Here is a 16,418-nt window from a genome sequence, read left to right as displayed (position 1 = left end):
TCAGGAGCACTAGTAAAAGAATTATCAGAAGCACTAGCAGGTGCACTAGTAGAAGCACTATAAGTAGTACTATCAGGAGCACTATCAGAAGCATAAGCAGGTGCACTAGCAGGAGAACTAGCAGAAGCACTAGCAGGAGCACTAGCAGAGGCACTATCAGAATTACTATCAGGAGCACTAGCAGAAGTACAAGTAGAAGCACTAGTGGGAGCACTAGCAGAAGCACTAGTAAAAGCATTATCAGAAGCACTAGCAAGAGCACTATCAGAAGCACTAGTAAAAGCAAAATCAGAAGCACTAGCAGGAACACTATCAGAAGCACTAGTAAAAGCAAAATCAGAAGCACTAGTAGAAGCACTAGCAGGAGCACTATCAGAAGTACTAGCAGATGTACTATCAGGCACACTATGAGACGTACTAGCAGAAGCACTAACCGGAGCACTAATCAGAAGCACTAGTAAAAGCACTATCAGGAGCACTAGTAAAAGCACTATCAGAAGCACTAGTAAAAGCACTATCAGAAGCACCAGCAGGGGCACTAGTAAAAGTACTATCAGAAGCATTAGCAGGAGCACTATCAGAAGCATTATTAGAAGCACTAGTAAAAATACTAGCAGGAGCACTAGCAGACGCAGGCGCACTAGCAGGAGCACTAGTAAAATCACTAGCAGATGCAGGCGCACTAGCAGAAGCACTATCATAAGCACTAGCAGGAGCACTAGTAAAATCACTAGCAGGCGCAGTTGCACTATCATAAGCACTAGCAGGAGCACTAGTAAAATCACTAGCAGACGCAGGAGCACTAGTAGAAGCACTATCAGAAGTACTAGCAGGAGCACTATCAGAAGCACTAGTAAAAGCACTATCAAAAGCACTACCAGGATTGCTGTCAGAAGCATTAGCAGGTGCACTATCAGGAGCACTATCAAAAGCACTAGCAGGAGCACTATCAAAAGCACTAGCAGGTGCACTATAAGTAGTACTATCAGGAGCACTATCAGAAGCACTAGCAGGAGCACTAGTAAAAGAATTATCAGAAGCACTAGCAGGTGCACTAGTAGAAGCACTATAAGTAGTACTATCAGGAGCACTATCAGAAGCATAAGCAGGTGCACTAGCAGGAGAACTAGCAGAATCACTAGCAGGAGCACTAGCAGAGGCACTATCAGAATTACTATCAGGAGCACTAGCAGAAGTACAAGTAGAAGCACTAGTGGGAGCACTAGCAGAAGCACTAGTAAAAGCATTATCAGAAGCACTAGCAAGAGCACTATCAGAAGCACTAGTAAAAGCAAAATCAGAAGCACTAGCAGGAACACTATCAGAAGCACTAGTAAAAGCAAAATCAGAAGCACTAGTAGAAGCACTAGCAAGAGCACTATCAGGAGCACTATCAGAAGAACTAGCAGAAGCAATAATAAAAGCATTTATCAAAAGCACTAGCAGGAGCGCTATCAGAAGCACAAGCAGGAGCACTATCAGAAGCACTAGCAGGAGCACTAGTAAAAGAACTATCAGAAGCACTAGCTCAAGCACTATCAGGTGCACTACTATAAGTAGTACTATCTAGCAGGAGCTCTATCAGAAGCACTAGCAGAAGTACCATCAGGAGCACTAGCAGAAGTACAAGTAAAAGCACTAGTGGGAGCACTAGCAGAAGCACTAGTAAAAGCATTATCAGAAGCACTAGCAAGAGCACTATCAGAAGCACTAGTAAAATCAGAAGCACTAGCAGGAACACTATCAGAAGCAATAGTAAAAGCACTAGTAGGAGCACTATCAGAAGTACTAGCAGGCGCACTATGAGACGTACTAGCAGAAGCACTAACAGGAGCACTAATCAGAAGCACTAGTAAAAGCACTATCAAAAGCACTAGTAAAAGCACTATCAGGAGCACTAGTAAAAGCAATATCAGAAGCACTATCAGGAGCATTAGTAAAAGCACTATCAGAAGCACCATCAGAAGTTCTAGCAGGAGCACTAGTAAAAGTACTATCAGAAGCATTATCAGGAGCACTATCAGAAGCATTATAAGAAGCACTAGTAAAAATACTAGCAGGAGCACTAGCAGACGCAGGTGCACTAGCAGGAGCACTAGTAAAATCACTAGCACGCGTACTAGAAGAAGCACTATCATAAGCACTAGCAGGAGCACTAGTAAAATCACTAGCAGGCGCAGTTGCACTAGCAGAAGAACTATCATAAGCACTAGTAAAATCACTAGCAGGCACACTAGCAGAAGCACTATCATAAGCACTAGCAGGAGCACTAGTAAAATCACTAGCAGGCGTACTAGCAGAAGCACTAGCAGGAGCACTAGTAAAATCACTAGCAGACGCAGGAGCACTAGTAGAAGCACTAGCAGAAGCACTAGCAGGAGCACTATCAGAAGCAATAGTAAAAGCACTATCAGAAGCACTAATTAAAGCACTAGCAGGAGCACTAGTAGAAGTGCTAGAAGATGCAGTAGTACACACAGTATATTACACACAGTACAGTACCATGTATGAGTGAGCAGTGCACATCATTAGTACACACAGTACAGTACCATGTATGAGTGAACAGTGCACATCATTAGTACACACAGTACAGTACCATGTATGACTGAGCAGTGCACATCATTATTACACACAGTACAGTACCGTGTATGAGTGAGCAGTGCACATCATTAGTACACACAGTACAGTACCGTGTATGACTGAGCAGTGCACATCATTAGTACACACAGTACAGTACCATGTATGAGTGAGCAGTGCACATCATTAGTACACACAGTACAGTACCGTGTATGAGTGAGCAGTGCACATCATTAGTACACACAGTACAGTACCATGTATGAGTGAGCAGTGCACATCATTAGTACACACAGTACAGTACCGTGTATGAGTGAGCAGTGCACATCATTAGTACACACAGTACAGTACCATGTAGGAGTGAGCAGTGCACATCATTAGTACACACAGTACAGTACCATGTATGAGTGAGTAGTGCACATCATTAGTACACACAGTACAGTACTGTGTATGACTGAGCAGTGCACATCATTAGTACACACAGTACAGTACCATGTATGAGTGAGCAGTGCACATCATTAGTACACACAGTACAGTACCGTGTATGACTGAGCAGTGCACATCATTAGCACACACAGTACAGTACCATGTATGAGTGAGCAGTGCACATCATTAGTACACACAGTACAGTACCGTGTATGACTGAGCAGTGCATATCATTAGTACACACAGTACAGTACTGTGTATGACTGAGCAGTGCACATCATTAGTACACACAGTAAAGTACTGTGTATGACTGAGCAGTGCACATCATTAGTACACACAGTACAGTACCGTGTATGACTGAGCAGTGCACATCATTAGTACACACAATACAGTACCGTGTAGGAGTGAGCAGTGCACATCATTAGTACACACAGTAAAGTACCGTGTATGAGTGAGCAGTGCACATCATTAGTACACACAGTACAGTACCGTGTATGAGTGAGCAGTGCACATCATTAGTACACACAGTACAGTACCGTGTATGACTGAGCAGTGCACATCATTAGCACACACAGTACAGTACCATGTATGAGTGAGCAGTGCACATCATTAGTACACACAGTACAGTACCGTGTATGACTGAGCAGTGCATATCATTAGTACACACAGTACAGTACTGTGTATGACTGAGCAGTGCACATCATTAGTACACACAGTAAAGTACTGTGTATGACTGAGCAGTGCACATCATTAGTACACACAGTACAGTACCGTGTATGACTGAGCAGTGCACATCATTAGTACACACAATACAGTACCGTGTAGGAGTGAGCAGTGCACATCATTAGTACACACAGTAAAGTACCGTGTATGAGTGAGCAGTGCACATCATTAGTACACACAGTACAGTACCGTGTATGAGTGAGCAGTGCACATCATTAGTACACACAGTAAAGTACCGTGTATGAGTGAGCAGTGCACATCATTAGTACACACAGTACAGTACCGTGTATGACTGAGCTGTGCACATCATTAGTACACACAGTACAGTACCGTGTATGACTGAGCAGTGCACATCATTAGTAGACACAGTACAGTACCGTGTATGAGTGAGCAGTGCACATCATTAGTACACACAGTACAGTACCGTGTATGAGTGAGCAGTGCACATCATTAGTACACACAGTACAGTACCGTGTATGAGTGAGCAGTGCACATCATTAGTACACACAGTACAGTACCATGTATGAGTGAGCAGTGCACATCATTAGTACACACAGTACAGTACCATGTATGACTGAGCAGTGCACATCATTAGTACACACAGTACAGTACCGTGTATGAGTGAGCAGTGCACATCATTAGTACACACAGTACAGTACCATGTATGACTGAGCAGTGCACATCATTAGTACACACAGTACAGTACCGTGTATGACTGAACAGTGCACATCATTAGTACACACAGTACAGTACCATGTATGACTGAATAGTGCACATCATTAGTACACACAGTACAGTACCGAGTATGACTGAGCTGTGCACATCATTATTACACACAGTACAGTACCGTGTATGACTGAACAGTGCACATCATTAGTACACACAGTACAGTACCGTGTATGACTGAGCAGTGCACATCATTAGTACACACAGTACAGTACCGTGTATGAGTGAGCAGTGCACATCATTAGTACACACAGTACAGTACCGTGTATGACTGAACAGTGCACATCATTATACACACAGTACAGTACCGTGTATGAGTGAGCAGTGCACATCATTAGTACACACAGTACAGTACCGTGTATGAGTGAGCAGTGCACATCATTAGTACACACAGTACAGTACCGTGTATGACTGAACAGTGCACATCATTAGTACACACAGTACAGTACCGTGTATGACTGAGCTGTGCACATCATTAGTACACACAGTACAGTACCGTGTATGAGTGAGCAGTGCACATCATTAGTACACACAGTACAGTACCGTGTATGAGTGAGCAGTGCACACCATTACTACACACAGTACAGTACCGTGTATGACTGAACAGTGCACATCATTAGTACACACAGTACAGTACCGTGTATGAGTGAGCAGTGCACATCATTAGTACACACAGTACAGTACCGTGTATGAGTGAGCAGTGCACATCATTAGTACACACAGTACAGTACCGTGTATGACTGAGCTGTGCACATCATTAGTACACACAGTACAGTACCGTGTATGAGTGAGCAGTGCACATCATTAGTACACACAGTACAGTACCGTGTATGACTGAACAGTGCACATCATTAGTACACACAGTACAGTACCGTGTATGACTGAGCTGTGCACATCATTATTACACACAGTACAGTACCGTGTATGACTGAGCTGTGCACATCATTATTACACACAGTACAGTACCGTGTATGAGTGAGCAGTGCACATCATTAGTACACACAGTACAGTACCGTGTATGAGTGAGTAGTGCACATCATTAGTACACACAGTACAGTACCGTGTATGACTGAGCTGTGCACATCATTAGTACACACAGTACAGTACCGTGTATGAGTGAGCAGTGCACATCATTAGTACACACAGTACAGTACCGTGTATGAGTGAGCAGTGCACATCATTAGTACACACAGTACAGTACCGTGTATGACTGAACAGTGCACATCATTAGTACACACAGTACAGTACCATGTATGAGTGAGCAGTACACATCATTAGTACACACAGTACAGTACCGTGTATGAGTGAGCAGTGCACATCATTAGTACACACAGTACAGTACCGTGTATGAGTGAGCAGTGCACATCATTAGTACACACAGTACAGTACCGTGTATGACTGAACAGTGCACATCATTAGTACACACAGTACAGTACCATGTATGAGTGAGCAGTGCACATCATTAGTACACACAGTACAGTAACGTGTATGAGTGAGCAGTGCACATCATTAGTACACACAGTACAGTACCGTGTATGAGTGAGCAGTGCACATCATTAGTACACACAGTACAGTACCGTGTATGACTGAACAGTGCACATCATTAGTACACACAGTACAGTACCGTGTATGACTGAGCTGTGCACATCATTAGTACACACAGTACAGTACCGTGTATGAGTGAGCAGTGCACATCATTAGTACACACAGTACAGTACCGTGTATGAGTGAGCAGTGCACATCATTAGTACACACAGTACAGTACCATGTATGAGTGAGCAGTGCACATCATTAGTACACACAGTACAGTACCATGTATGACTGAATAGTGCACATCATTAGTACACACAGTACAGTACCGTGTATGACTGAGCTGTGCACATCATTATTACACACAGTACAGTACCGTGTATGACTGAGCTGTGCACATCATTAGTACACACAGTACAGTACCATGTATGACTGAGCAGTGCACATCATTAGTACACACAGTACAGTACCGTGTATGACTGAGCTGTGCACATCATTATTACACACAGTACAGTACCGTGTATGACTGAGCAGTGCACATCATTAGTACACACAGTACAGTACCATGTATGACTGAATAGTGCACATCATTAGTACACACAGTACAGTACCTTGTATGACTGAGCTGTGCACATCATTATTACACACAGTACAGTACCGTGTATGACTGAGCTGTGCACATCATTAGTACACACAGTACAGTACCATGTATGACTGAGCAGTGCACATCATTAGTACACACAGTACAGTACCGTGTATGACTGAGCTGTGCACATCATTATTACACACAGTACAGTACCGTGTATGACTGAGCAGTGCACATCATTAGTACACACAGTACAGTACCGTGTATGAGTGAGTAGTGCACATCATTAGTACACACAGTACAGTACCATGTATGACTGAGCAGTGCACATCATTAGTACACACAGTACAGTACCATGTATGAGTGAGCAGTGCACATCATTAGTACACACAGTACAGTACCATGTATGAGTGAGCAGTGCACATCATTAGTACACACAGTACAGTACCGTGTATGAGTGAGCAGTGCACATCATTAGTACACACAGTACAGTACCGTGTATGAGTGAGCAGTGCACATCATTAGTACACACAGTACAGTACCGTGTATGAGTGAGCAGTGCACATCATTAGTACACACAGTACAGTACCATGTATGACTGAGCTGTGCACATCATTAGTACACACAGTACAGTACCGTGTATGAGTGAGCAGTGCATATCATTAGTACACACAGTACAGTACCGTGTATGAGTGAGTAGTGCACATCATTAGTACACACAGTACAGTACCATGTATGACTGAGCAGTGCACATCATTAGTACACACAGTACAGTACCATGTATGAGTGAGCAGTGCACATCATTAGTACACACAGTACAGTACCATGTATGAGTGAGCAGTGCACATCATTAGTACACACAGTACAGTACCATGTATGACTGAATAGTGCACATCATTAGTATACACAGTACAGTACCATGTATGACTGAATAGTGCACATCATTAGTACACACAGTACAGTACCATGTATGACTGAATAGTGCATATCATTAGTACACACAGTACAGTACCATGTATGAGTGAGCAGTGCACATCATTAGTACACACAGTACAGTACCATGTATGACTGAGCAGTGCACATCATTAGTACACACAGTACAGTACCATGTATGACTGAGCAGTGCACATCATTAGTACACACAGTACAGTACCATGTATGAGTGAGCAGTGCACATCATTAGTACACACAGTACAGTACCATGTATGACTGAGCTGTGCACATCATTAGTACACACAGTACAGTACCATGTATGACTGAACAGTGCACATCATTAGTACACACAGTACCATGTATGACTGAATAGTGCACATCATTAGTACACACAGTACAGTACCGTGTATGACTGAGCTGTGCACATCATTAGTACACACAGTACAGTACCGTGTATGACTGAGCTGTGCCCATCTTCTTGCAGCGGGTAAACTGGCGTCACTCGAGGAATTTCGTGTACAGAAAGAGGAGCTGATGGCTAAATTTGCTGCTGTTGAGGAAACACTGAGAATACAAGAAGAGGAAAATAAAGAGAGAATTTACACACTGGAGAAGAAAGCTGTTCTGGATAAAGACAGGTCAGTGGCACCAGATGCATGACTGTAACCTATAGCTTTGTACGAGGCCCTAGCTCTGAGCTGCAACTTAAAGGGACAGTGAAGTTTCATGTGTTAGCTAGAACATTCAATTCTAAGGAAGTTTCCAATTTACTTATAGTATGAAATTAGCGTTGTTCTCTTAGTATCCTTTGTTTAAGAGAAAAGCTAGGTAGGCTGATAGAAGCTGAGGAGTGTGCACGTGTCTTTAGCAATCTATAGTTGACGTTTTTGTATATATGTATAGTATTGCTACAAACGTTGTTGCAAACACTGCTGCCATAGAAAGACACGTGCATGCTCCTTAGCAACTATGATCCTGCCTAGGTTTACTCTTTTACAAAGGACAGCAAGAGAACAAAGTAGATATGATAATGTTAGTACATTTTATTAAATGATGTGCTGCGCCTGAATCATGAATGGTTTATTCTGACTTTACGTTTCCTTTAATTTATCCTTTATATCAAATGAGAAAGATTTGATTTCTTTAAATGTATTAGACAAATGTTACTATTAATTAACTGTCTTGATGTCCTTCTAAAAAATCTACGTTAGTAAACAGAATATACAAACCTACTATAAACGCTAAGTTTATGTATTTGTCGATTTCAAGTGAAAGGCTGAAAGCGAAATGCGTGCATGCTGTTAGCCAGTTTACAGGTAGCCTATACATCACTTGCAAGCACTGAGCCTTGCAATAGCATATGCTTAAAGGCTTGTTGTGCTAGTAACCAATAGATTTAATAAAACCTGTTAGTAAAACAAATTGCACACAGAAAAACTTTTCTAGAACATTGTGCAAATTCAAAACAATGTGTACCTACCTCTCATGGCATCGGTAAGTTGTGAATCACTCTCTATTATAAGCAGTGGTACAGCATTTATTTCAGAACCGCATATATATATATAGATACAGTATATATATATATATACCTCTTGGTGCATAGAACAAGTTCGGTTTAGCGAAAAAGTAACAAGTCAGTTTAGTGCATGTCGACTTTTTGTACTCGCCTATAATCATCAACACACGTCTCATGCGCCTGTCAGTTAGGTGTGCTGTTTGACATCTTTCTGACATTTTTTTTTAAGTAACACACAAAGAAAATAAATAACAGTGGCGCTAACACCCTCTTTAAATATAATAAAAACACTAATGTCAATTCTTACTGTAAATTCTTACAACCACATGTGTGATTTCTAAAAAATAGATAAAAACCTGTATACAATTATATGATATTTAAAAGAGTATAAAAATTAAAAATAGAACAAATGGAATAACAAAAACGTTTTACCACTTTCCAAAGAAATGTCAGTCCATAAACCACTAGAGTCCTCTGCTGCTTGTTAACCAAATGGATCCTTCACACCAAATGAAGTAGGGCAAAAAACTTGAATTCTGAAAGAAAAAAGCGCAAAGAGAGACTCAAGTGCAATAAATAACACAGACGCTGCTGCTCTTAAAAAAATGCACTTACAATGTTTATTAATAATAAAGCAGGTATAAAACAGTTTTCTCCTTCAAGGTAATTAATCCAAATACTCAGCTGCTCCGGTCTGTTTTCACAGCCTTTCAATGTCCGCTCCCTTCTAATGTCCACCGGAACTTTCAGTGTAAGTGTAATGCATTAGACTCTTCATCCTCTTGAGAAAGTCTGCACGATAGCAGAAGAAACGCGTAGAGGTACCACAGGACTGAATTTTGGATCTGCAGAGGAGCCGTAGTTCTAAGAATAGAACACTCTGCTTTTTGGACTCTCAGGGCTACCGTAGCCCCATCAACAAGGATTTCCCTTACACTGAAAGTTCCGGTGGACATTAGAAGGGAGCGGACATTGAAAGGCTGTGAAAACAGACCGGAGCAGCTGAGTATTTGGATTAATTACCTTGAAGGAGAAAACTGTTTTATACCTGCTTTATTATTAATAAACATTGTAAGTGCATTTTTTTAAGAGCAGCAGCGTCTGTGTTATTTTTTTTTTTTTTAAGTGTGCTTAGGTTTTTGCTTACTCGGTCGCTTTGTGCGTGTGTTCGGTTCCTGGTGTGGGATTAGCACTCATCACTTTTCATCCGCTGCTATATGAATATTTAACCGTCCTTGGCTTGCTTAACCTCTGGTGAGTGGGTAAGATTTTCATTACTTCCAAGAGCTGTGTAAGGTTCCTTTGCTTATCCTGCTGATGCTTAAATCATTATTTGTCTTTTGATTTACTCATTACCTGCCGGTTAATCTATTATTCGTTATGGAGCATACTGATTCTGTGCCCTCTTCTGTAAATACTAGTACCTCAGAAGCTAGGTCCTCTGAACACTTTCCTTGTAATATAAGTGTATGTTTTGCAAGCTGGTTGATATGATCTCCCTGCACAGCTTTGCAAATCGTGTACGGATCACTTTATGCACGCTGATCAGTCCAATGCTCCTCTTGTTTCTAAGGCACACAGGGGAGTTCTTCTGATTTTACTCCTGGATTTAAAGACTTTGTACGCTCTACTATATCTAATAAGGTAGTTACTGATAATCCCTCCTCTAGCTTATCTGATTTTAGTAAGTTTAAGTCTGTAATCTTTCAGATTCTGATTTTTCTGACTTATCCTCTGAGAGTGAAGTGTTTTCACGAGCAAGAGTCAGTCTCTGGTTAGGAAACGGAATCTTCCTCTTTTTTTATTTAAGCTTGAAAACAAAGCAAATTTGATGTTAAAAGTAGATTGGAAAGTTGTTTAAAATGGCATGTCCTATCAGAATCATGAAAGCTTAATTTTGACTAGACTGTCCCTTTTAAAATGATGTCTCCTTTGTGTGCTTCTAATTTAAAACTTTGGAAAACTATTCCTAAGGTGAATGGGGTTATTTCTACTTTGGCTAAATGTTCTACTAGTCCTCTTGAGGATAGTACCTCTTTTAGAGACCCTATTAATAGGCAATTAGAGTCTATTCATAGAAAGACATTTTTCCTTTTTTAGGCCAGCAATTCGTATTGCTTGCGTTGCTGTTACTTCTACACATTGGTGTGACGGTTTATCTAAGCAGTTTCTCTGAGGAGTCTACTAGAGATGTTTTCTAATCAATTAAAACTCTTGAAGACAGCTAAAGCTTTTACTTGTGATGCTGTTGTTGATATTATTAAGATCAATGCTAAAAATATGGCACTAGCAGTTCTGACTAGGAGGGCCTTGTGGTTGAAATTATGGTCCGCTGACACTGTTTCTAAATCTAGACTTCTGTCTCTTCCTTTTAAAGGGAAAGTGTTGTTTGGGTCTGGTCTGGATGACATTATTTCTATGGTGACTGGAATAAGAAGTCAAAGGGTAAAACTAGGGCTTCTAACCGTTTTAGTTTCTTTTGTCAATCTAAGAACCAGAACTCCTCTTCATTCTAGAAACAGGGTTCTTCTGGTTTTTCCTAGAAGTCCAACCCTAATTGGAACAGGTCTAAACAGTCTAAGAAGCCTGACTTCACTACCAAGTCTGCATGAAGGTGCGGCCCTCGAACCATGTCTTAGGTAGGGGGCAGATTATGCATTTTTCAGGGGGCTTGTTTTCTACATCTATGGGTTCTAAACATAATTTCCCAAGGATACAGAAAAGGTTTCAGATGTAGGCCTCCCAGGGGAAGGTTTCCCAAGAAAGAAGGAACTTACAGGCCTGTTTTGGATTTGAAAACTTTAAAAAAGTTTCTCAGGGTTCCTTCTTTCAATATGGAAACTATTTGGACTATTCTTCCTCTTGTACAACTAGGGCAGTTCATGTACTCTATAGATCTGAAGGATGCTTATCTTCATATACCTATTCACAGGGATCATCATCAATTTCTAACGTTAGCTTTCCTGGACAGGCATTTTCTGTTTGTTGCTCTTCTGTTTGGTCTGGCTACTGCTCCCAGAATCTTTACAAAGGTACTGGGGCCTTTCTTATTGGTAATAAGTGCTAAGGGTATTTCAGTGGCTCTTTACCTGGATGATATTTTGGTACAGGTTCCATCTTTACATTAGCAGTATCTCATATCAAAAGACTTTTGTTGTTTCTTCAAGAGCACTGTTAGAGAATCAATTTTCCAAAAAGTGCAAGGGTTAACAAACTCTCTCTAGCCTGTTCTAGACTTTATAGAACACCTTATAACTTCTGTTATGTATAGCTAGTTCATACAATTAGATAGGCAATCTCTCTGTGATATCATGAGAAGTATTTTAACACCAAATATGACATGTCCAGCAGAAGATGTGTCTGAAAGGCCTAATATTCATAAAATCTTATTTAAATTTGATCCAACAATAACCCTTAATTGACCTCAGGCCAGTGAAACTGTTCTATCACTCTCTGTGTTGACAGGTTGTGGCAATAAACTGACCTTAGGCAATAAAGTTCTCTCCAGTGAAGCTTACAGCTATTTATGACAGAGCTCTGGTTTGTTAAGAAAAAAACAAAAACACAAAGGGACATACATCCTTTGGAAAACAAAACATTTAACCCACAGATAGAAACTTAACCCCTTGCGCCTAAAATAATGAGGCCTTCATGACGCTGCACATATACAAAACATTTGATTGCAGACCTTTTGTAATGTAGTACTTAATTACTGATATATACTGTGCATATATAAACATTTATTGTGTGTGCAGACCTTATGTAATGCGGCACTTAATTACTGATATATACTGTGCATATATAAACCTTTATTGTGAGTGCATCCCTTATGTAATGCAGCACTTAATTACTGATATATACTGTGCATATATAAACATTTATTGTGTGTGCAGACCTTATGTAATGTGCACTTAATTACTGATATATACTGTGCATATATAAACATTTATTGTGTGTGCAGATCTTATGTAATGCAGAACTTAATTACTGATATATACTGTGCATATATAAACATTTATTGTGTGTGCAGACCTTATGTAATGTGGCATTTAATTACTGGTATATACTGTGCATATATAAACATTTATTGTGTGTGCAGACCTCATGTAATGCGGCACTTAATTACTGATATATACTGTGCATATATAAACATTTATTGTGTGTGCAGACCTTATGTAATGCAGCACTTAATTACTGATATATACTGTGCATATATAAACATTTATTGTGTATGCAGACCTTATGTAATGAGTTGCTTAATTACTGATATATACTGTGCATATATAAACATTTATTGTGTGTGCAGACCTTATGTAATGCAGCACCTAATTACTGATATATACTGTGCATATATAAACATTTATTTTGTGTGCAGACCTTATGTAATGCAGCACTTAATTACTGATATATACTGTGCATATATAAACATTTATTGTGTGTGCAGACCTTATGTAATGCAGCACTTAATTACTGATATATTCTGTGCATATATAAACATTTATTGTGTGTGCAGACCTTATGTAATGCAGCACTTAATTACTGATATATACTGTGCATATATAAATATTTATTGTGTGTGCAGACCTTATGTAATGCAGCACTTAATTACTGATATATTCTGTGCATATATAAACATTTATTGTGTGTGCAGACCTTATGTAATGAGTTGCTTAATTACTGATATATACTGTGCATATATAAACATGTATTGTGTGTGCAGACCTTATGTAATGCTGCACTTAATTACTGATATATACTGTGCATATATAGGCCTAGATTTGGAGTTCGATGGTAGCCGTCAAAACCAGCGTTAGAGGCTCCTAACGCTGGTTTTGGCCGCCCGCTGGTATTTGGAGTCAGTCAGGAAAGGGTCTAACGCTCACTTTACAGCCGCGACTTTTCCATACCGCAGATCCCCCTACGCCATTTGCGTATCCTATGTTTTCAATGGGATCTTTCTAACGCCGGTATTTAGAGTCGTTTCTGAAGTGAGCGTTAGAGCTCTAACGACAAAACTCCAGCCGCCTGAAAATAGCAGGAGTTAAGAGCTTTCTGGCTAACGCCGGTTCATAAAGCTCTTAACTACTGTACCCTAAAGTACACTAACACCCATAAACTACCTATGTACCCCTAAACCGAGCTCCCCCCACATCGCCGCCACTCGATTAAAATTTTTAACCCCTAATCTGCCGACCGCCACCTACGTTATACTTATGTACCCCTAATCTGCTGCCCCTAACCCCGCCGACCCCTGTATTACATTTATTAACCCCTAACCTGCCCCCCACAACGTCACCGCCAGCTACTTAAAATAATTAACCCCTAATCTTCCGACCGCAAAGCGCCGCCACCTACGTTATCCCTATGTACCCCTAATCTGCTACCCCTAACGCCGCCGACCCCTATATTATATTTATTAACCCCTAATCTGCCCCCCTCAACGTCGCCGACACCTGCCTACACTTATTAACCCCTAATCTGCCGACCGGACCTGAGCTCTACTATAATAAAGTTATTAACCCCTAACCCGCCTCACTAACCCTATCATAAATAGTATTAACCCCCTAATCTGCCCTCCCTAACATCGCCGACACCTACCTTCAATTATTAACCCCTAATCTGACGACCGGAGCTCACCGCTATTCTAATAAATGTATTAACCCCTAAAGCTAAGTCTAACCCTAACACTAACACCCCCCTAACTTAAATATAATTTACATCTAACGAAATAAATTAACTCTTATTAAATAAATGATTCCTATTTAAAGCTAAATACTTACCTGTAAAATAAATCCTAATATAGCTACAATATAAATTATAATTATATTATAGCTATTTTAGGATTAATATTTATTTTACAGGCAACTTTGTAATTATTTTAACCAGGTACAATAGCTATTAAATAGTTAAGAACTATTTAATAGTTACCTAGTTAAAATAATAACAAATTTACCTGTAAAATAAATCCTAACCTAAGATATAATTAAACCTAACACTACCCTATCAATAAAATAATTAAATAAACTACCTACAATTACCTACAATTAACCTAACACTACACTATCAATAAATTAATTAAACACAATTCCTACAAATAAATACAATTAAATAAACTAGCTAAAGTACAAAAAATAAAAAAGAACTAAGTTACAAAAAATAAAAAAATATTTACAAACATAAGAAAAATATTACAACAATTTTAAACTAATTACACCTACTCTAAGCCCCCTAATAAAATAACAAAGCCCCCCAAAATAAAAAATTCCCTACCCTATTCTAAATTAAAAAAGTTACAAGCTCTTTTACCTTACCAGCCCTGAACAGGGCCCTTTGCGGGGCATGCCCCAAGAATTTCAGCTCTTTTGCCTGTAAAAGAATAAATACAATACCCCCCCCCCCCCAACATTACAACCCACCACCCACATACCCCTAATCTAACCCAAACCCCCCTTAAATAAACCTAACACTAAGCCCCTGAAGATCTTCCTACCTTGTCTTCACCATCCAGGTATCACCGATCCGTCCTGGCTCCAACATCTTCATCCAACCCAAGCGGGGGTTGGCGATCCATCATCCGGTGCTGAAGAGGTCCAGAAGAGGCTCCAAAGTCTTCCTCCTATCCGACAAGAAGAGGACATCCGGACCGGCAAACATCTTCTCCAAGCGGCATCTTCGATCTTCTTCCATCCGGTGCGGAGCGGGTCCATCTTGAAGCAGGCGACGCGGATCCATCCTCTTCTTCCGTTGTCTCCCGACTAATGACGGTTCCTTTAAGGGACGTCATCCAAGATGGCGTCCCTCGAATTCCGATTGGCTGATAGGATTCTATCAGCCAATCGGAATTAAGGTAGGAATTTTCTGATTGGCTGATGGAATCAGCCAATCAGAATCAAGTTCAATCCGATTGGCTGATCCAATCAGCCAATCAGATTGAGCTCGCATTCTATTGGCTGTTCCGATCAGCCAATAGAATGCGAGCTCAATCTGATTGGCTGATTGGATCAGCCAATCGGATTGAACTTGATTCTGATTGGCTGATTCCATCAGCCAATCAGAAAATTCCTACCTTAATTCCGATTGGCTGATAGAATCCTATCAGCCAATCAGAATTCGAGGGACGCCATCTTGGATGACGTCCCTTAAAGGAACCGTCATTAGTCGGGAGACAACGGAAGAAGAGGATGGATCCGCGTCGCCTGCTTCAAGATGGACCCGCTCCGCACCGGATGGAAGAAGATCGAAGATGCCGCTTGGAGAAGATGTTTGCCAGTCCGGATGTCCTCTTCTTGCCGGATAGGAGGAAGACTTTGGAGCCTCTTCTGGACCTCTTCAGCACCGGATGATGGATCGCCAACCCCCGCTTGGGTTGGATGAAGATGTTGGAGCCAGGACGGATCGGTGATA

At 40.6% G+C, this 16,418-nt stretch overlaps 1 protein-coding gene across 1 annotated transcript in view; it reads left to right on the top strand.

Annotated features, from left to right (window-relative positions):
* Window positions 1–16,418, top strand: part of CFAP157 (cilia and flagella associated protein 157) — a 153,783-nt gene that overhangs the window by 15,897 nt on the left and 121,468 nt on the right. The window contains exon 3 of the mRNA XM_053695499.1: window positions 7,983–8,136. Within this exon, the coding sequence (XP_053551474.1) occupies window positions 7,983–8,136 (154 nt within the window). The remainder of the gene's footprint in view (window positions 1–7,982; window positions 8,137–16,418) is intronic.

Source organism: Bombina bombina, chromosome 12 (assembly GCF_027579735.1).
Source record: "Bombina bombina isolate aBomBom1 chromosome 12, aBomBom1.pri, whole genome shotgun sequence".
Taxonomy (NCBI): Eukaryota; Metazoa; Chordata; class Amphibia; order Anura; family Bombinatoridae; genus Bombina; species Bombina bombina.
Note: the sequence above shows the minus strand (reverse complement) of the source record. Positions and strands in the feature narration are given on the sequence as shown.